This window comes from Callospermophilus lateralis, chromosome 4 (assembly GCF_048772815.1).
Source record: "Callospermophilus lateralis isolate mCalLat2 chromosome 4, mCalLat2.hap1, whole genome shotgun sequence".
Classification (NCBI taxonomy): domain Eukaryota; kingdom Metazoa; phylum Chordata; class Mammalia; order Rodentia; family Sciuridae; genus Callospermophilus; species Callospermophilus lateralis.
In genome coordinates this window covers 152,447,554-152,470,070 of record NC_135308.1, presented here as the reverse complement: position 1 = coordinate 152,470,070, position 22,517 = coordinate 152,447,554, and the positions used below count along the sequence as shown (strand labels likewise).

Genomic DNA, 22,517 nt, shown 5'->3' with positions numbered 1-22,517 from the left:
GAGACACCTCCTCCAAGTTCCTTGCCTCTTCTGGCTTTAATTATGACATCTGGCCAAAACAATCGGGAGAATGGGCAAAACCGAGGGTTTGAAAACTTACTACCTTTTATATCTGCTCAAATTCTTGATAGATTGTGAATTTTAACCAGAGCTAAGCCTGACCATAGGACCAATTAAAGGTGCAGGGACAGTGTTTCATAATGAGTTGTTTAGAAGAAAAGGAATGTCCAAAAATATAGCTTTCAGGAGTATGTATTCCAGGCATCTCTGGAACAAGGTGTGTTGGGTATTATTTATTTTGATTTGGTGGTAGATACAAAGCTATTTATTCACAAAGAATGAGAATTTTGAAAAGATGCCCATCTCTAGGAGGAGACACAGAAAACAGTATCAAGAAATGTCAGGATGGGGCTGGGGTTGTAGCTCAGCGGTAGAGCACTTACCTAGCATGTGCGAGGCCCTGGGTTCGATCCTCAGCACCAAAAATAAATAAATAAAATAAAGGTATTGTGTCTAACTACAACTAAAAGATAAATATTAAAAAAAAAAGAAGAAGAAGAAAGAAAGAAAGAAATGTCAGGATGCTGTCTCAGAAGCAAGCTATGTTTCTTTTGAGGGAAAATTTCCAGAAACTTGGCAACCCCAGAGGCCAAGTGGTAATGGGGTAACAAATGAGAAAAGAGCCAGCTTTATCCAGTTTTTTTTTTTAATATATATATATATATATATATATATATATATATATATATATATATATATTTTTTTTTTTTTTTTTTTTTTTTAGGTGTAGATGGACACAACACAATGCCTTTATTTTTTTGTGGTGCTAAGGATCGAACCCAGGTCCCGCCCGTGTGAGGCAAGCCCTCTACCGCTGAGCCACAATCCCAGCCCTCTTTATCCAGTTTTAATGGAGTGGGAAATACACTCAATCAAAAGCCTGATTCAAATCCTGGCTCTGCTGGTGCTGGGCTGAATCCGGTAAGTGACACTCCTCTCCAGGCCTCCATTTCCTCCTTCTGTAACAGGAATCATGAGTCTAACTTGAACTTTATAGGTGAAAGAATGGGATTCAGATGGAAATGCCTGTAAATTATCTGTATACTAAAAGTAAAATGTCATAAATCTGGGAATATACAACATGCAAATAATGCCCATATTTCTTTTCTAGCCCTAATTTCTCCCTGGAGCTTTGGACTCTATATCCAATTGCCTATTAGCACCTTCATTTGGAGTCTAACAGGTACCTCAAATCTTAGCCTTGGGTTCTCTGCCTCTACTCTTGCCTAATCGTGAAACACTCTTCCTTTTCTCAGTCTTCCGAACTAGGTGAGCAGCATTACTGGCTTCTTCAGCCCATAAGCCTAGTCCTCAATCCTGTCTTGACCTCTCCCGACACCCAGGCCATCAGCATGTCCTGTTGGCTCTATCTTGAGTATATCCACAACCAGTCACTTCTCTCTACTTCCCCACTACTGCTGGCCTAGTCCAAAGCCATCACAATGGTCTCCCTGCTTCCTTGCTTACTCCCACCTCCAATCCACTTTCCAAATGAAATCCAGGCTGAGCTCTTCAAGTCTCAAGTTAGTTCTAGTTACTCCTTTGCTTACACTAACCATCCAACAGTTCTAGTGGTCACCAGCATATTTAGAATAAAGCACAAACTCCTTTCTTTTGGTTCCGAGGCCCTGTGGGGTGTGCCTTATCCCATTTCTTCTACCATGTCTCATATGGTATTCTTCCTCAGGTCTATTTTTGTTCCTTTAACAAGCCAAACTCATTCATGCCTCAGAGCCCTTCTTAAAAGTTTTCTCTCTCTCTAGAACTTAGTTCTCCCAGACTTTGCTTAGCTGACTCGTTTTTATTCTCCAGATCTCAATTCAAATATCATTTCCTTAAAGAGGTGACTCCTGAGCATCAAACTGAAGTCCACACTTCATCCACAAACCAGTCACTCTTACAGCACTTTACATAAGCATTTATCACTATTTCAAATTATTGTGTTTATGGTTTAGTTTTGTTGGTACTGGGGGTTGAACCCAGAGGCATCCAACCACTGAGCCACATCCCCAGCCCTTTTTTATATTTTATTTAGAGACAGGGTCTCACTGAATTGCTTAGGGCCTGGCTAAATTGCTGAGGCTGGCTTTGAACTTGAAATCCTCCTGCTTCAGCCTCCCGAGCTGCTGGGATTATAGGCATGTGCCATGGCACCTGGCTGTGCTTATGTTTTTGTTTACTTCTTTCCTGTCTGGTTCCTATCCAAGAGATCATGAACTACAGAGAACAGACAATGTGTGTCAGTCTTGCTTACCCTTGTGTTTCCAGTAGCTGGGTCAGTGCTGGTACAGAGGAAAAGCACAATCAGGGTGAATTAATTAATAACGCTGTTAATCTCATCTCAAGTTCAATGAGACACAAGTTGCTTTGAAACTGGTTGTCATCTGCCAAATTTAAAACCAAAGCTACTGAGGCCTCTTTCTCTCCTTGCTCTTTAGATACGAGTCAGCCAACAGGCCCCATTGATTTGGTTCTCTCTGTTGTCACCCACGTTTCTTTCCTATCTTTGTCAAATCCCTCCAAGTCCAAATCCCAACCAGTCAACAGCAGCTTGCCTTTGTTATCTGATGCCTGCCCACCAGGCCCTGTATTCACTGCATGCCATATACCATTATACCAACCAGCAACAACCTCTCAGCACAGTCTCCATTTCAAAGACAGGGAGACCAAGGCATAAGGGTCAACACAACTCACCTGGTTAGATTGCAAGAACTTGCTTTTCTTGCTATACTTTTTCTCAACCTGAAGTCTTTCTTTAAATGCAGAACAGAGGGTGACCACTGAAGAAAAGGGGAACACATTTCTTCAATGCAGCCCATAGGACAGGGCAAGGCTAACATGAGTAAATCACAGAAAGATGATCTGAACTCAAGATAACTCAAGATAACCACTGGAACTCAAGATAACCACTGGAATTGTGTCACTGCACAACAGGATGCCCTAAAAAGCAGCGAGGGCCTACCCTGGCAAGCCCTGTGAAAGCAGAAAACCATCTGCCAAGGATAAAAGAACTCTTACACTGGGGAGATAGATCTAGACTAGACTTCTAAAAGGCCTTTCCAACTCTCAGAAGCTATTCTCATCCACAATAAACTCTGAACTTCTCAATCATCAGTGGTTTTTACCATATCATTTAGTACTGAACTATGTAATCCTTCATATCTATCTTTGCTTCCGGTATAGTAAACTCTCTAGGGGCATTAGTGAAGGGTTGAATTTTCTTTATATCCCTTAAGAGAGCCCAGCACAGTTCTAAGCCCATGATAGTGACTTACATATGAGTAAACAAATTTGCCTAGAGCTATGAAGGTAGACTCTCATGTGTGCTCAGTGTGGGCATATTTTGCTATTTTGGTTGAAAAAGTTTTAGTCGACTTGTTTGATCAATTAGGGTTAAAGAGTGCCACAGTTTGCATATGTTCCCCTGAGAAGCACTTGCTAGAAACTTAATTCCCAATGCAATAGATTTGGGAGGTGGGACCTAATGGGAGGTGGTTAGGTCATGAATGGATTAACATTGATTATAAAAGCACTTGAGGCTGCAATTCAATCTCTTGGTCTCTTGCCAGCATATTCTCTTGCTCCTCCACCTTCTACCAGAGGATGATGTAACAATAAAGCCTTCACAAGGTGTGAGGCCCTCCATTTTGTACTTCCTAGCTTTCAGAACTTTAGGAAATAAATCTCTATTCTTTATAAATCACCCAGCTAGATATTCTATTATAGCAGCACAAATTGGAAGAAGACAGAAAGTTCTGAGTCTTAGGGGCTGAATTTCTGGTGCCAATTTGGAAAAGGTGAAAGGTCCCCCATTCCTGATATTTATTGGGAAGAGCAAGTATCACTGTCAGAGCAATGATTTTGGATGTCGACACAATTTCCATTAAGACCAATGAACATTTAAGGTATTTTACTTAATACATTATTCCAAAAATGTAGAGCAGATACCATACTGTAGGTAAAATGTTGTGCTAGATGCTTTGGGAGTTAATAGAGAATATTTCTTATCTTTGATGAACCTAAAATATACTTCAGCCAACAAAGTATTTTGAATATTTAATGATAACATATACAATTATTTTTAACAAGTCCACTGATATTTTTTGATGTTTATAAAGATTAAAAAAAAAACTTAAAAAAACAGACTTTTGCCACTATCATGCCTCTAGTTTCAATGACCAAGGAAAGGATGAAAGTGACAGATCTTAGCTACAACAACATTCCAGACAAAAGATACATTATTCTCAGAGAATTAAGAATTGACAAAAATGTGATCAATACCCTTGGGATGATTGTTAGCATTTATTTGGTAATTCTTAGGATGTGAGTTTTAGGCATTTTAAAGTTAATTATCAATCTTGGAAATGATTAAGAAGGCTGGAGGTGTCACTCAGTGAAAGAGTACTTGCAGAGCCAGGCAAGGGACCGGGTTCATTCCCCAGCACATCAATCAATCAATCAATCAAAGAGCCCAAACTACAGAAAGCCAAAAGTTTGGCAGCTCTAAAAATCCTCCTCACTTTTTCTTCAAATAATTTTAACATCATTTCTGTAAACTACAGAAAAAGAAAAAATGAGCACACTCAGCATTCTTGAGTGTGTTGAATATTCCCAAATAATAGAACACAAGTGTTTATCTCTCTAACCTCACTAACAGAGTTAGAATTAAGGTCTAAAATAACCTCTATGAGAAAGAATGGGCAAAGTGGTATCAGTGGACATGAGATAATCCTACAACTTTGAAAGTGGATGAATGAAGGGAAGAAGCGGAGGAAACAGAAGGAGAAAACTAAACCCAAGTATCTGCAGAGGAGGTATGAAGAAGAGTGCTGACTCAGCCCTCATCCCAACCCTTGAGAAGGCTCACAGACAAACAAAGCACTGTGAGAACAAGGTGAGCTGTCAGGTAAAACAGGAGGTCTGACTCAAAGCCACCAATCCATCAGTACGGTCAGGCTCTCCACTTTGAATGCGTGCATGCACCTGAGTTATAACAATAGCTTTCTGACTGCTGTGCTGGCCCCCTACAATCTCTTGTCAATACAATAGCCAGAAGTCAGATCCCCTCTTTCATCTCCTCCAATTCTTCTAGGGGCTTCCCTCTCACTCAAGATTAAAAGCTGAAGTTCCCACAGTGACTTACAAGGCTTCATCTCCAACTCAGGACAGCTCACTTGCTCTGCTGTAGCCACGCTGGCCTCTCTGCTAGTCCTCTAACACTCAGGTGAACTCTAGAGTGGGGCCTTCCTTTGAGCTTGATAGCTCTTCAGCTAGGGAGGCTCTGCAACCTGACTCCTCTCAGTGCTTCACTCCAAGCCCATTGTTTCACAACAGGACTACTTCCCAGTCACTTTAGCTAAACTTTCAACCATTAACCACCACACAATCTTCCTGCCACATGCTTCTGACCCCCTCCCCTATTTTTCATTTACTTTCATCTCAGGACCTATCATTATCTCAGTACTTTCCATGAAAAGTAGCAAACAAGCGCAGAGTGCTTATTGGATGGTTCTAGGGCTTATAAGAGAAGAAGGCTGCTCCTGGCCCTGGTTACCCTAGGCTCTGCTCAGCAGTCCTGAGGACTCTAGGGTCCAACCTGCCAGCTCACCCTTGGCCAGTTCTTAACAAGGTGCCAGGAGCTCTGGCTCAGAGAACAACTCCCACAATTTGGAGCAGGAAGAAAGGAGGCTCCATATGGGTAATCTTTTGGGAGGGGGGAGTACACAAATCCTAACAGACTACTAACGATGTAGAAATCATATCAAAAGGCTGTTGACTGGGGCTGGGGTTGTGACTCAGCAGTATAGTGCTCACCTCGCATGTGTGGGGACCTGGGCTCGATCCTCAGCACCACATAAAAATAAATAAATAAAATAAAGGAATTGTGAGCAACTACAACTAAAAAATAAATATTAAAAAAAGGCTGTTGATGGTCTAGAAAAACAGTAATGGGAATAAAGAAAATTAAGCAAATAAAAAAGCAGAAATTTATAAGCTTCAGAAAGAAATGCTATAAAGAAAATGCACTCAATCACTTAGTTTGAGAATGAACACTATTTATGTAGCCCATAATAATGCAATCTAAATAACTGTGATAAACCTAGCAGAGAGTGAAAGCTGAGAGGCCAGATCACTACAAGTTAGAAACCTTCAAGTTTGAAAAAAAATGCCACAGCACAAAGACTTTCTGACATTTTACCTAGAGGTCTGTGTTTACACTCATCTGGTAATTTTCATTTCATATCACTGCTCTATCTATGCACAAACATGGGCACTCATATATTATGTAGATAAAGGCCAAGGAAAATTAACAATCTGTTGCTCATCACTTCCCCTACCTTCAATTCACCCAGCAAAGTGTTGGGTCCTCCTAATCCGGCATGATAGAAATCGACAGGTGAATGAATGATATGTGTCTGTTTAATGTACGTCTTAAACATATCTGTGTGTTGAAGACATATTAGACACATATAGTAAGCAGATACATATTCATCCATTTGTTTAGAGATACGAAAGTAAATGAAAAGAAAATTGATTCTGAAAGACTGAATTAGAGGGAGAGGTTGGAACTGATTTGTTAGTACTTTGCAAAGAACCCCTTTTGGGGTACAATTTGAACTTTTAAAGTCATGTGCATTTATTATCTGATAAAATTATATTTAAAATAAATTTATTATATTCAGTTAAGAGTCCTATGTCAGGGCTGGGGTTGTGGCTCAGTGGTAGATCGCTTGCCTAGCATATGCGAGGTGCTGGGTTTGATCCTCAGAATCACATAAAAATAAACAAATAAAATAAAGGTATTGTGCCCAACTATAACTAAAAAAAAAAAATTTTTAAAGAAAAAAAAGAGTCTTATGTCATTCCTTCCATTACCCTGTTAAAGCTTACACTACCTATTTTTCTATTTGTTTTTTCCCCCAACCTTTCAATAACTCTGATGAAGCTGTAAGAGAGGGAACTATCAAGAGGATTTGGGTTAATCAGGAGGTTTTTACCCTTGGATTAAAAGCCATCTGGAAATGGAAAAGTAACAAGACAAACACCTCACTACAAGTGAAAGGTCACCGCCCCTGGGGGGACTTCCCTTGGTTTCATACAGAGATGTGTAAGTCGGAGCCCCCCTAAGAGTGAACAAACCTCTCAAATCTGCTTTTAGATCACTACAAATTAGAAACCTTCATGTTTGAAAAACATGTCATAGCACAAAGACTTTCTGACGTTTTACCTAGAGGTCTGTGTTTATACTCATCTGGTAATTTTCATTTCATAGCACTGCTCTATCTATGCACATACATGGGCACTCACATATTATGTAGATAAAGGCCAAGGAAAATGAAAAATCTGTTGCTCATCACCTCCCCTATCTTCAATTCACTCATTTTATTCAGATATTTAGTTATTATCAATTATCTATTAAGTGGCTGCTATGAGAAAGGCTCTATCAGAATTGATCTTCCAAAAAAAAAAAAAATCACATAGAAGGACACTGTCTATGCCTTCAAGAAATTCAGTGGAATCAGGACCAGCAGATACTTACTGATGTGCCTGCCAGTCTTTAGTTTTTCACACAATACTCTAATGTAACAAAAACACTGAGAGTTTGGGGTACCTGAAGCTTGTAAACTGATTCAGGAGGGTATTCTCTCATGGTATGCATTCTCCTAAAACTTCTGGTGTCAACATTTTGTAAGAAAAAATCAGACTCAACTCTTGCAGACAGTGGGTTTATAATCAAGTTCTGGTTACCCCAGAATGGCTTAGGAGAACATTTCGGAAATTGTTAAGACCAAGAGAAAAGAGAAATAGTTATAGTATAGAGAATTCATTCTCATTGGCCAGTAGATGAAAATGCAAGAACCTCAAAATAATTAAAAAAAAATACTCCAAGGGTGTTCAGAGTATCTCAGCAAATTATGTGAACTAGAGATGTCAAATTCATATTAACAGATGGAACAAATTCTTTCTTAAAAATATTGATAAGCTAAAATAATCTTACTTCTGTCAACTGAACTAAAATCATTTTGGATGAAAGAGTATCTTAGTCTGAAATAGTTTCACTGGCAGAATGACAACTAAGGGCTGGATTTATTTAACCAAACTGGAATATTTTATATACTTGGTTGGCAAATAAAGTTAAAATCAGCAAGACCATAATGTGCAATTACTTTCAAATCGATCCATTAAAAACAGGAAGGTATTATACTAACTTATAAGCAACGATGAACCAAGATTTGGAAGTACGGGACATCACCTCAAGTAACAGTCAGTGTTCATCATGAGGCAGGCACAACACTGGCTGCTGAACAGTCAGGGCAGACTGGTAGTTGGTTAAGAGGCTAGACTGTGGATCCAAGCAGCCTGGGTTCAAAATCAAAAATTCAAAATCTGCCACAAATTATATGACACCAGGTAACCTATTAATCTCTTTGGGTTTCTGTTTTTTGTTAGTTTTTAATCTGTAAAAAAAAGATGTTACCGAGTTTGTAGGACTGCGCAAGACTCAAATGAGTCAGTGTTCACGTAAAGGAGCACTGCCAGGCATGCAGTGTGTGGTACGAAAGTGTTAACTGTTGTTATTGTTCTTAAAGTTAAGTGTCAGGTACAGCTAAAACCCCAGGACCAACTTTCCACTCTTAAACTCTATGTATACTGACTAATTCTATCATACATTTTTAAATGCCATTAAAATCTGAGAAATAAAACAGCAATAATTATGTAATAATTTTTCAAAGTTTAAAAAATATTTCTAATACATGTGGATAATAAACTTTTCAATACATGTCAGTTTTGTAACAAATTAAGAAATGACAAAATTCACCTTTTTGTCCATGACGACTGCTGAATTTGTCTCCGATCTCTGGTCGCCTTGTCTGTCTCAGTAACATTTTAATCAGAAAAGCGTCTTCAGCATTGGAAGATATCATCACCTTCTCAATGTATGAATCTGTTGCCCCTTTGTAACTAATGTTAAGAGAAAGGCATTCAAGCAATTTTTTCAAATTGCCCTTTGTAAATTTATCACCCGTATGACATATTTTATTTAATCGTACCACAAAATATTTGACATTCTCAGCGTGGGTTCTGAAAAGTGACTTTCAATTTTAACATTAAATTCAAATTTCACAACTTCCCTTTACAATCCTATATGCTTATAATGAGGCAGGCACAGCGTAACTTATCCTCAACAGTGACATATTGTTAATCCCTTATTACAGAAGGGGAAAACTGATGCTCAGGGAGGCTAAGTAACTTGTCCAAGGGCACACGCATCACAGAGTAGAATTGGGCCTGAGCTGGAGCTTGTCAGACCCAACTCCAAGTTCTTAACCATTTTTTTTTAACAGTTCTTTTATCTACTCAGCTTTTCCAACATTAATCCCCTCTACACACATATACTTGTTTCTTATACAACAGATAATATCAAGAGACTCTCAGTGTTAGACCCTTGCAAGTTCCAGACACAGATACTGAGTAAACCCAGTTCCTGCACAAAAGGAGCTCCCTGCCAATAAAGGAAGAAAAGACTGTGGCAGACACCAGGAGGGGCTGTTTGTTGAGCACTGCCACAGAAGAGGTGACCTGCAGGTGAGAACTACCAGGCAGAGGGAGCATCCTGAGCAAACGTGGGAGGCCTGGAGAAGGATGGTATGTATTAGACAGTAAGAGGTGAGTTCCTAGGAATGTGGGGCGTAGAATTCAGCATGAAGGCACACTGAGGGTATGGAGGGTGCTGAGGACCATGGGCAATCATGGATGTCCTACATTTTCCACAGGCAACAGCGCCATTTAGAGCCATACTCTATTTACTCAAGATAGTAACACAGCTAGGCAAGTAATTTAGAAAATCACTCAGGCAGTTAATGCAGAGCACAAGAGGGGTGGAGAGGTGCAAGCTGGGAGGCAGGTGAATAGTTAATGATAACCGACAGTCCAGGCAGGAGCAGAGGTCCTATAAATGGCAATAGCTGGGAGGAGGAGGAGTGTGACAGAACCTCCAAGCTCCTGATGTGCACATCTGACAGGTAGAGGAAGGAGTAAGGTTTGTGCTGTGGTGGCAGGTTAGGTTGTGGTGCCCATCACCACCAAGACAGGGACTCCAGGTGGAGCAGTCTGTCTGGGGTTGGGGTAGAGATGGGGAAAAAGATGTTTTGGGTCCAGGCTTGGTGTCCCTGACATGTCTAAGCACTAGTATAGGGCCAACACTGGGCAGATTCCATCTGAGAGTTATCAGTAAAAGTGTGCATGGAGGGCTGAATTTCTGCAAGTAGGAAACACATCTGGACAAGGCACAAGACTGTACTGGGCAGAAAGAGGTTTCCAACAAGGCAGGCAGGAAGGTCAGGTGAGGTTAGTATCACAAAATCAAGAGGAGAGGTGTGTCACTGATGTCCAAAGCTACAGAAAGGTCATATGCCATTCATGCATTCATTTGTTACTGTGCCACACACTGAGGATCCCAGATAAACAAGAGAAAAAGCCTCAGACCACAAGACTGGACCGAGGAGTCCACAGAACCTGGTGAACTGAGGAGCTCTGGGCTTTGCTCACTTTTTTTGTTATCTGTCATCTTTCCCAAGGTGTGAGATCTACAGGGATTTTGCTCACTGCACTATCCCATGCACCTAGAATACATTCTGGCATATTATTAGTGCTCACAATACTTCTGGAATAAACTGAGTGAACAGGAGATCTTTGGTGACAGGATATCTTTGGTGACCCCTTCTGCAGCTGTTTCAGTGGGATGAAGAGGCAGCAGGCTGGTCTGGAGACAGCGATGGAGATGACTTTTCAAAGAAGCTCAGTTGTGGAGGAAAAAAACAACAGAATGGTAGCTAGAAAGGAACCCAAACTCCAGAAAAAGCTATTATTTTCCTGTAATGATAAGAAGTACTTGACCACACTTTCTAGCCTGTGAGGAGAGAATCAATAGAAAACAGGCTTAAAAAGTATGAGAGGAAAAAGCCAAAACGACAGAATAAGAGTAGAAGAAATTAAGGGCCTGGGCGGAAGAGAGATGGGCTTTGAATAGAAAGAGATTCCTCCTTCAGGACAGAAGAGAGCCACTGAGCATAATCACCTGGGCAGCTTGAACAGCTTTTGCTTTGTGGGGCTGAGCTAGTGTTCACACCCTGCCCCCCAAAAGAACTGCCCATTCTGTCCCTTGTGTGGCCACCCCACAGACAAGTCCATAGCACCTGCCCCACTCTGCTACACTAAGCACAGTGTGCATAGGGGAGTCCGACAGTTTAAATCCTGCCTCTGCCACTTGTAGATGTATGACGTTGGGAAGTCACCAAACTGTATCTCCTTGCCTCCATTTTCATATCTAATGAGCTTTTAAGATAACATGGCTCAAGGGGTGGTGGTAGGATTAACTGAACTAATACATGTAAAATGACCAGAAAAGCTACTGGTACGGGAAATTCTCAAGGAAATGACGAAGTTCACAGTAGTAACTACATTTCTTCGGTGTGGAGGTCTCTTCCATGACTCTCTATAGACAGGCAAGGCCGTGGCTTATGTCAGTCCTATATCCTCGGCACATGCGCATGGTCCCTAGCACACAGCAGGCCTTGGCACGTATATGTACAGTGGGTTTGGAAACCCACTATGCCCAGTTCAGGAACCCTGTTCTCCCATGTCACCTACTTCCCACCTGCTGAACATGGCCTGGTCCACCTGGCCTGGGTGAGACTGCTCATCCTCTCTCCTAGCTTGGATTCTCTATCAGTGTAATGCCCCTCACGGGCTCTTCTCAGAAAGTTTCATATTTTCGTATATTTTAGAGCTGAGAGGGAATCTAGAGATGAACAATTCTAGTTCTTTCACTATATAGATGAGAAAACTAAAGTTGATGAAGTTTTAACCCTTTATCAACACAACCAATCTTTGAACCAGACTATACTCAAGTACACTGGTGATGCCATGCTGTGGCCAGTATAGTCTATTTGTTTTTAAAACACAAAGTGGATGGTAACACCCTCTAAGAATGATTCCCAATTCTTCCACTTCCTGGAAGCAACAAGCTGCTGATCCACCAAAACCTGGGTACTTTGACATATTGTGCCCTTTATCTTGATGCTCCTTCCACAGGGAACCCTTGTCTGTTTGGTTCAGAAACTCACACCAGGTAATAAGGCCTCTATAATTCCACAGCCCAATTTTATCTTCCATGCCCACCTGCTTTCAAGATAACCTACCAATACCTAGTTCATATTTCCCCATCCCTTCTCTTTTGCCAGCCTTTCTGTCTTACCAAGGCAAAACCAATACCTACGTTATGGGCACGTCTTTGTACTGTGGTTGCTGTGGCACATTACTTCCTTCCAAAGGAATCTGAGTCACTGTGGGCATGGACTTGTTTACAAGCACTTGTTTGTTTTCTACTTTCTCACCTAAGAAAGGGAAAATAATGTTAGACATATCATTATCATCTGTGTAGAGTGCAAAGATTGCTAGAACCTTATAAAATTATGTGGTTATACTTTTGGCCCAAGAAACCCATATAAGGAAGAAAGAAATGGATCCACACAGTGGGGGAACTAGAATTCAAGAAGGTTCTTGTGTGATTTTGTAAGCCATTAAACACACACACACACACACACACACACACACACACACACAGATTAAGATCATAGTGTGAATAAAATTTAAAAATTAATTGATTTAAGGACTATACTAATAAGACAAACTGTCACCTCAGTCAAAAACAACTGTAGTAGAAACAGGTACTTTTAAGAGATATATACAATTGTTTTTTCCATCAGTAGCAAGTCACCAACTTGGGTAGGAAGGAAATCAAGTTTCTTTGGTTTTGCTATTATTCCCATTTCACTTTCTGCTTCTTCATGGTGAGTTCAAAGACCGTTTACAGTCCTGTCCCACCACTTACTTTCCAAGCCACAATGACCAGCATTAAGAGTGTGAGAAATTCTGCATGAATTAAAGGCAGGGAAAATGACAGGGAGCCATGCACTTGGCCTAATACAGCACTGACCACCCAGGGACCAAGCACGACAAGCTGTGCAGGTGGTTCCCTGTGTGCTGAGAGAGCGCTCAGTTGGTCTCTCCTCTACTCTGTGTCCTTCTCATCTTTTCTCCACAATGCAGTCAGAATGATCATTTCAGAACACCCAATCCTGCCATTGCTTTGGGGATCACAATGAAAGTAGCCACAAGGCTGCCAGGTCTTGCCTAGGCTGGCCCCATCCTCCCCACCACCCCGACTCATGTTGCCACACTGCCATGCACCCATGCACTCTTTTTCTCTTAGTCACATTGCTTTTCTTCCAGATTCCTCAGCTTCAAGCTCTAGGACATTTGCACAAGCTTTTCCTACTGCCTAGAGCCTTCTTCAGTAGTTAACTTTTATGCATCTTTCCAATTTCTGCTCACCTTCTTGTGGAAGGGATGCTGATCTTCCTAATCAAGTAAAATCCTCTTGCTATAAAATACCATGTGATTCTTTAAGTTGGTTATAATTTGACATGTTTCTGTGTGATCCTTTACCTATGATGGTCTCCCACACTAGCCTATAAGACCCACCAGAGGGAGGCACTGTATGTTGCATCAACAAATTGATCAGAAGCTTATAATTATAATGGAGTTATACTTTTAGGGAAAATAGATTCTAAAGTCAGTCTGTAGGAAAAGTGCCTAAGTAAAGAAATACCAGTGCAGGTGCAGGAACAAGACCCTTTCCTAAACATTTCTTAAAGTAGCTTTTCTATAATTCAAAATTAAAATAGAAAATTACAATTAGGATAGATTATTGCTATGTAAAAACATGATGCATAAAAAAATCAAATGGACAGAAATTCATCCAAAATGACCACACTGACTGAGTCTGGATAGTAGTAGTAATATAGGATGTTATTTTTTTCTCTGCCCTGTTTATCAAATATTCAGAAATATTGTGAATAACTTGTAATTTTAAAAAGCATACATTAAAATTATGTTTTTAAAAGACTTTTACCTGGAGAACAAATACCATCTGCATCTAAAATCTCATGTCGCCAGATAGGTTTCCTTGTAGCAGCATCCAACATGGGCCCCATCACTTTATCAAAAGTTTGATTGGTGTATCGTTTCAATGTACACTTGGCATTTTTATATACCAGGCACCGTCCAAAGCCTAAAATGAAACCAAAATGAATCAAAACCACCAGTAACACGAAACTTTGAGAAAAACGGATTTGTGCCATTCACTGATCCACTCTGCCTTACCCTCCCCCCCAAACCTAAAACTACTATACCAGTGGATAATTTGGGACTGGCACAATCCAAATAGCAATTGATAACCAGAAGAAATGTCTTGGGACTCCTCCTAGTCACTGTCACACAAACATGGAATCTACAACCACTTCCAGTGTGGAATCCACCTGGCCACATTGGAGGAAGGTGGAGAGATCTAATCGACACTGTGATTCTTGCCAAGCCTGGAGCCTCAGAATATTACAGCCGAAAAAGTTCTGAGAAACCACATGGTTTAATTCCTTTCTTTTACAGGCATTATGAGTGAGGTCTAGAGAAATTAAGGAGCCATAGTTACCCAGAAAATTGGTAGCAGAGCTGGGAATAGATCAAGTCCACTAACTTCTAAGCCAGGATTCTTAGTACCCATTCTTTTGGTGCATAATTTCTGTAAGTCCCCGGCACGTTTTCCTTTTACTAACTTACAGATAGTCCCAAACAAGTAAACAAATAAACCAACAAACAAAATAATATTTTTTCCCCAGAGAAGAGAGAAAATAAAAAGATAAAATCAAATAATTTTAATAGGATAGTTTATCTCTTCCATGAAAATCAATTTAATTGAATTACATTTTTAGATTTTATTTGTCTAGTAGATGAGGAAAAAGCCTTAAGACTAACATATAAAAAAATAAGCAAAACAGACAGAAGAAAATCATTTGGGGGTTAAAAAAAAAACACAATCACTGAGAGTCCCCCTGTACCCCCCAAAAAACTAGTTGCAGAGTTACCCCCCAAAAAGCTGTCATTCTTTCAACACTAAATATCATTTCCAAGATTCTGTGGCTGAGCTTCATTCTTTTTTCCCCTGTGGCCAACAAGTTATTTTAAACTGAATTCCCTCTCTAATCTCCTCAGGATACAATGAGCCATGTCAGGGTTCATTTGGATAGAAAAATGTCTCAGGATTAAATGGCAGCTATTACTAATGAAATAAATGCATGGTTGTGAAAACCTTCACTTTTGATTCTCCACCAGAAGTGGAACTCTTTCAAGAAATCTGAGAATGTGAATTCAAAAAATCCATCAGGTGAAAGCAGATTTCTAAATAAAATATCACTCACTGCTCTTATTTAATGTTTAAGATCTAAAGGTGCCATGGAATGAAATACATTTATACAACCAAAGATGTAGACATCTGTATGTCTTTGGGCAAATTCTGGTCCTCATGGCTCCTAGTCAACTGTGACTGACATAAAAGCAGTGCAGAATCAACTGGCTTACAAATACTGTGTGATCTTGAAATGTCATACAAGAGCCATTAGCTGCAACACACTGGACTGCAGTGTGAATCCAAGTTGCATGGAACCGAGAGACGTTTTCTTCTAAGTGTCAACAGACATTTTATTTACAGGTGGTAGCTTTAAAAGCTAGGGGACAGTAAACTCAGATCATTAAATTGTGTTGTGGAGTTTTTGACAGACATCACAAAGTCTTCAGATTTCCACATAAACGTAACCAGTTAATCAGAAAGGAAAACATCTAGTTTTAAAGCATGGCTGTTGTCATTTGGAGGAAAAAAAGAGGCATAAATTAAGTGCAGCCAACATTAATGCCAATGACACATGTCTCGAAGTACTATTAGGGCTGCCTAGCAACTACAAAGAGGGAAGGGGAAGGCATAGTGGGTATGCCAGGGAGGAAAAAGAGAAACAGATCATGAATAGAGAAGTCAGGCTGCAGATCAGGTGATGGCTAACACACCATGAAGCAGTGACCTGCAAAAGTGAACTGTCAAAACAGAGAAAGAAGAGCACAGAAACAACAAGCTAGGGCTTGTGTATGTGTATTTTAAACTGTTGTCATTTGGTTAAAAAAAAAAAAAATGAGGTATAAATAAAAAATAGCCTTTTTCATCTGAATACTGTTACTGCTTCTCAAACAGGTACCTTACTTCATATATTGTAATTCCTGCTGGGGGAAAAAAATTCTTCTTTTTTTTTTTCTCTTTAAGAAACTGTCTCAAGTCACCAAGAAAATAAAATAATAAACAAAAGATTCTGTAGCAATACATTCAACATATCATCTCAACATAACAGTCATTAAAAACAATCAACCAAAAAGCCACTACTAGAATGTGAATACCTCTGTGTACATGCTGTCACTTGAAACCGACATTTGACACCAAGTGATTTTTGTATGAATCACCCCCTATATCTCACTCTGCAAAAAGTACTTTTGGTATTAGAGCCTTGAAAATATGCTCACCTCGGTCCAAGGAGGCCTTGTTTAAAACAAGAGCGTCTTCGATATCGTAACCACTGTAACTCATCACAGCAACCGTCGCATTCTGTCCTGCAGGCAATTTCTCAAATTCTATCAGCTCAATGGTTTTTGTTTTAACCATGGGCTTTTGTGGATATGCTAGCAGATACATGAGAGTATCAATTCTATTTCTCTGGTTGTATCCAATGGTACCTGCATTGATCATGGAGAAAACAAAATGCAATATTCTATTATGTAACATGATTAGGTAGCAATGAATATAGATAAACACATTAACTTTGCTAATTGAAAAGAAGAAAATCTTCAGGTCAAATATTTTAAAAGCAATTTACTCATGGTAGCTAATCCCTCTTAAAAGCAGTCTTTCTCACTAATATTTAAAATCCCACAAAGAAAAAAAATCACACTTGAGGTACACTATTTAAACAACTTCAACATTTTAGATTTACATAATTGATCTTGTTTGAGGAATTTTAGACTTCACTGGCCAATTTCACGCTCTCGGCTCTTGTGGAAGGGTGATGGGAGAAGGACATCGTTTTTTCACCAGAAGGAGCTTGCACAGGTCAACAAACAGATATAGTTCAGAAAAAAGAAATCAACAAATACAAAAGTCCTAATGAAAAAGATCCCAGGAAAGGACAGAAGGAATGAATGAAGAAAGAGGAAATCAACTAAAGACAGGGAAGAGTGTATTTATTAATCTATGTAACTATTCACTTATTAAGCAGTTAATGCATATCTACTCTGTGCCAAGCACTGGAGATAAATGGGGAAAGGCAAGGTCTCTGATCTTGAGGGATCTGGGGTCTAGGATGGCTCTTTACTCTTAGCAATCAGACTTTCTACCTGATTGGTCCTGAGAAGGGTGTTGCTGGGTCACTGTTAACTGAAAATAAAATCAGAATGTTAGCCCTTTCTCTTTTTACCCTGAGAAATACACCAGGATTCATGGTCTTCATGAAGAGAAGTCTTTCAGTGCCTTGGGCTTATGTTGACCCTACATAGAGACCTTAAAATTGGGGACCAGGCCTGTCCCACTATTAAAGTTGTGTGTGGGCTACTGAGCCTCTTTAATCTCTCTTTCATAGCTCTCTATTCCCCAATAAGTGGCTGAGAAGTAAAGAATAGATGCTAACATTAGGAGAAAGACAGCAGTTTTGTCTCTCTCTTGTACATGCCTCCAAAGTAACACCCCCTGCCCCATGCCCTGTGGTACCTATGTGCCATTTCATGAAGCTATGCTACTTAGGCAAGCAGATACAGAAGCTTAATATTTATTTCCTTTAACTTCTCCATATTCATGTCTTTAAATCAATGATCATCTCAATTCAGGGCTGCAAATAAACCATTCAAACAGCAAATATGATATATGGTACTCCTTGACAATCACTACTGAGAGAAATAAAATCTGTAGAGTGTATCAAAGAAATTCTCCTAGTACAGTGCCAAGCTCACTGAAGATGTTCAATAAATGTCAAGTGAATTAAGTAGAAGAATCATACTACATTTTTTATGACAGGATGTATCTGTGTTTAAATCTCGAGAAAATTTATCAAAGTTCAGCTGAAAACAACAGTCCAACTGGACCTTGTGAACTTGCACTGCAAACTGCCAATTAATGTATGTTATTTTAGTGCCAACTAATAACCTGGGCAGGACACCTGGCAACAGATCATGTACTGTTCTAGAAATAAGAATGCCACCAGGATCATGGTAAAGTTCACTGACAATAAATGTGTCCTTTTCCATGAAATCATTTTAAAATTTATGTTGAGATTTCAGCTTCAATTGTGTACTTTACTCAGCTTGAGATGAGGGTTCAGGCAATGTCCCACCAGGCTGCCAAACTGTCTCCTGAAACCTAAGACAAGCATTATCATGCAGCAGGGAAGCTTTGCCTCTACACAATGGCGAAAGAGGCTGGATCCTGCTATAAATTATGCTACCAGGACCAGAACATAATCTTCTTCGGGCATTCCAGCTGATCATTGAATAGGGGAGTAGCAAAAATCATTAAGCACATATTCGGGGTTTATGATCTCATAAAAATCTTTCTTCGAAGACTTTTGAAAGAACTTGTCTTGTGGGAGCATCCATGTACATACATTTTTAGTAACAGTATGGGCAAGTTAAAATGTAACTTATAAACTGTGATTTCTATATCATAAAACTTTAAAATGCCAACAGATCCCCATAATTTATATAAAAATTATGAATGGATGACTATTTTGCTAATAAGCAAATTTTTTGAAAAATTTCCCTAAGAAATTAAATCATAAGGCCTGCCTGTCTGAAGCACCTGTACAAACTAGGACGCCCCTATTACTATCTTCAGTTTCCTTAAAAACAGTATTGCAGGGACTTGGATATGTGGCTATGTGGTAGAGTATTAGCCTGGCATGTACAAGGCCCTAGGTTTGATAACCAGTGGTGCAGAAAAATAAAGAGAATAAGAGGAAAAAAAAAAAAGGCACATGAGAGGGCAGGTTATATACATATAATTAGCACAAGGAGAATATCTATAAGCTGCATTTTACTTATATTGCCCCATTTTGCTGGAACTACAGTCTCAAATAATTTCCTATTCTTACTTTTCAAGACATACTATTTCTTACAAAGCCTCATTTTCTTGATAATAACTTTCTTAAGTTACAAACTGGCATAGCAGGGTATATAAATGTATAGCTGGGCACAGTGGTGTGTGCCTGCAATCCCAGCAACTTAGGAGGCTGAGGCAGAAGGATCACAAGTTCAAGGCCAGCCTCAACAACTTAATAAGGCTCCAAGCAACACAGCAAGCCCCTGTCTCAAGTAAAAATAAAAAGGTCTGGAGATTAGCTTAGTAGTAGAGTATTCCTAGGTTTAATCCCCAGTATCTGTTCCCCATAAAAAGTAAGTTAAAATAGGGAAAAAGTACTTTTTTTCCCCCTAAAGTGGGATGAAAAAGATTAGTAAGAATGTAAACAAATTAGAATACAAATATTGAAAAATTTTTTTATGCATTTAACTATTTCGTTTTCCTCTGTCCAAAATCTTCATCATTATCAAATACAATACACTTTATCCATCCCTAGAGATGGATATATTTTATCATTAGAGATTAGTTTGCATTTTCTACAGTTTTATATAAATGGAATCATATATATGCTCTTATAAGTGCTCGTTCCACTTGGCACAATTCTGATTCATGCATTTTTCATTCCTTTTGATTGGTGAGCACTATTCTGCTGTATGAATAAACACTACAAGACACATTCATGTACAAGACTGTGTATTTTAATTTCTTTGGATAAATATCTAGGAGTGGTACTTTCTGGGTTGTTTGGTAACGGAATGATTAACTTTTAAGAAACTATCCAAGAATTTTCCAGATTTGTTACATTTCTTTCCATCCACCAGCAGAGTATGAGCCCTCTGGCTTCTGTGCACCCTCACATCAGCACTTAGCATGCTGGTCTTTTTTAACTTTGATAATTCTAACATTTGTACAGTAGTATCTCATAGTTTTAATTTGTATTTACCTGACAACTAATAATGCTAAACATAGGCACACATGATTATAGGCAATTCCTATTGCTTTGAAAAGTGTCTGGTTGTGGTTTTGCTTTACCTATCTTTTTACTAAGTTGTCTTCTTACTGAAGAGTTTATATATATTATATATGCATGCTAGATACAAATACGTTCTCCTAAACTGTGGCTTGCATATTTGTATTCCTGTCTTTCAGAGAGCAAAGGTTTAATTTTGAGAAGGTCCAAGGAATTAATTTGATTTGTATTTTTTTATGTCCTAAGAAAACTTACTCAAGTCAAAACTTACTAAAGATTTTCAACTGTTTCAGTCTTTAAAGTTTTATGGTTTTAACTCCTACATTTAAGGCTATGATTCATTTTGTGTTAATTTTTATATAGTATGAGACTGAAATTGACATTCATTCTTTTTCTCACATTGATAGTCAGAGATTTTATTTTGTTCAAAACATTTTTCTTTGCTTAATGAAATACTTTGGAAATACATTCGTTGAACATCAATTGCCCTTAAAAGTGTGGATCTATTCTTGGACTCTAATATATAATTCTGTTCCATTCACCTATATATCTGCCCGTCTGTCAATACCATAGTATCTTTATTATAATAGCTTTACAGTTAGTCAAAATCAGGTTGTTTAATTCTTCCAATGTGTTCTGTTTCAAAATTATCTAGAAAATCTGTTGCTGGTTTCTTAACATTTTTTTATATGCTCCAAGAATTCACTGATTTTGGAACATTTATTCAGTTCTTACCATACCACCTAATAAGCTGGCATTATGCTAGGCACAAGTATACAATAATAAACAAGGACCATTCCTGCCTTCAAGGAGCTTAGAATTTGCAGTCCAGCAGAAAGGCAGCCTAACTGTGACCCATGGAGGTTAGGAAGAAGTGAGGAAAAAAGTTAGTTTTAGCTGAGAAGAATTTCAGTAAGTTAATCGAAGACATAATATAACCTCTTATTAGTTGTTCAACCATACTGGGATTCGGCATCCTTGCCAAAAAAAAAAAAAAAAAAAGCATATATTATTTCTCACAGGATTATGTTTGTGTTTAAAAGAACAAATACATACAAGAATTTTGGAGGGCTGGGGTGTAGCTCTGTAGTAGAGCACATACTTAGCATGGGCAAGGCCCTAAGTTTAGTCTCCAGCACCACCCAAATTGGAATAGTAAGTGGTAATGTTCATTATGAACAGTAACAATATCTGGTTGTACAGTAATAATAAAAACATATAGTCCCTCACCTTGCAATATCACCATCTCTACCTCCAAATCTAACCTACATACTAAACTTTAATTTTACCTTCAAACATATTCACTGACAACATTTCTAGTCTTAGGAATACTACATAAGCTCGTATAGAAAACAGCTACAATAATTTAAAAAAATACTTTAATAGCAGAACTCTAAAAAAAAGAACTGTCACGAATACTTTGGCCAAGACTATTTTTTTTTCATTTTGTGCACCCAAAAAAATAATAAATATAGCTAAAAAAACAAAGAATATCCCAAGAGTAGGGAAAAGGTATAGAAGGAAACAAAATTTGTGAGGATCTTTGTGTGTCATGTGTTTTGAATATTTCAAAAATTTCCAGCATCTTTCTAGTACATCCCATTCCTACCCTTAAGTGAGGAACATAAGGGAAGAAACTATTTGCTTAGAAACAGAATCTATTGAAAACAAAAAGAGTCTGCATTAGTTCCTGAGTTTTTAAAAAAAAAAAAAACAAGTCCCAACAACTGGGAGTTGAAGCAGGAAGGGTTGGTGAGAAGCTGTGGAGGGGCTAGGGAGGGCGGTGATGCATATTCATTAACTAAGCTGATAGTGACTGAGTGATCCTTTTCAACAGGCCAGTGTTCCACTAGAGGACTGCCAACTAATAAAATGGGCAGGATATGAAAGTGTGACTCATGTGAACTTAGCACTGAGTGCCACCAAGACTCTACATAATGCAGCACCAACACTGAGCTTTTGCTCCTAGAGCTGAGTGACCTGGAGACCTTGCCATTTGCAGATGTCTACCTGACTTCTTGCTCTGAGTCATGTCACAACACAGAGCCATATCCATGAACGAGGGGAGCTTCTCAGCAGCACAGACAGATGCTGCGTGAAAACTTGAACTTATTAATAACTTGAAGTACCAAAGACCTAAGAAACCCCCTCTGCTGGTGTTTCATGTTGGAATAGATCTCTCCCATGTATGAGGTAAGGCTTTTAGTTTCTCTGTTTTGTGCTAGTGTTGGTCTCCTTTGCAGTGATGGAAAATGACTTCTTTCCTCACACTGTTGATGGGACGGGAAGGTTGGTATTAAAGGGATAGGAGTTGGTACACAGCAAATTTTTCAGGTTGGCTAGAATATTTAGTGAATCAACTCTGGACTAGTCTTTCACTTTCCATATAGAGTAACAGATAAACAGCAACTAAAATATTACTTA

The 22,517-nt window shown here is 38.9% G+C and overlaps 1 protein-coding gene across 5 annotated transcripts in view; it reads right to left on the bottom strand.

Annotated features, from left to right (window-relative positions):
- Polr3b (RNA polymerase III subunit B) overlaps positions 1 to 22,517 on the bottom strand; it is a 174,172-nt gene that overhangs the window by 66,841 nt on the left and 84,814 nt on the right. For all 5 annotated transcript variants that reach the window (XM_077109324.1, XM_076855062.2, XM_076855063.2 and 2 more), the window contains 4 exons: positions 16,525 to 16,734; positions 14,039 to 14,197; positions 12,341 to 12,458; positions 8,882 to 9,024 (listed from right to left, as the gene is read on the bottom strand). In XM_077109324.1, coding sequence (XP_076965439.1) covers positions 8,882 to 9,024; positions 12,341 to 12,458; positions 14,039 to 14,197; positions 16,525 to 16,734 — 630 coding nt within the window. The remainder of the gene's footprint in view (positions 1 to 8,881; positions 9,025 to 12,340; positions 12,459 to 14,038; positions 14,198 to 16,524; positions 16,735 to 22,517) is intronic.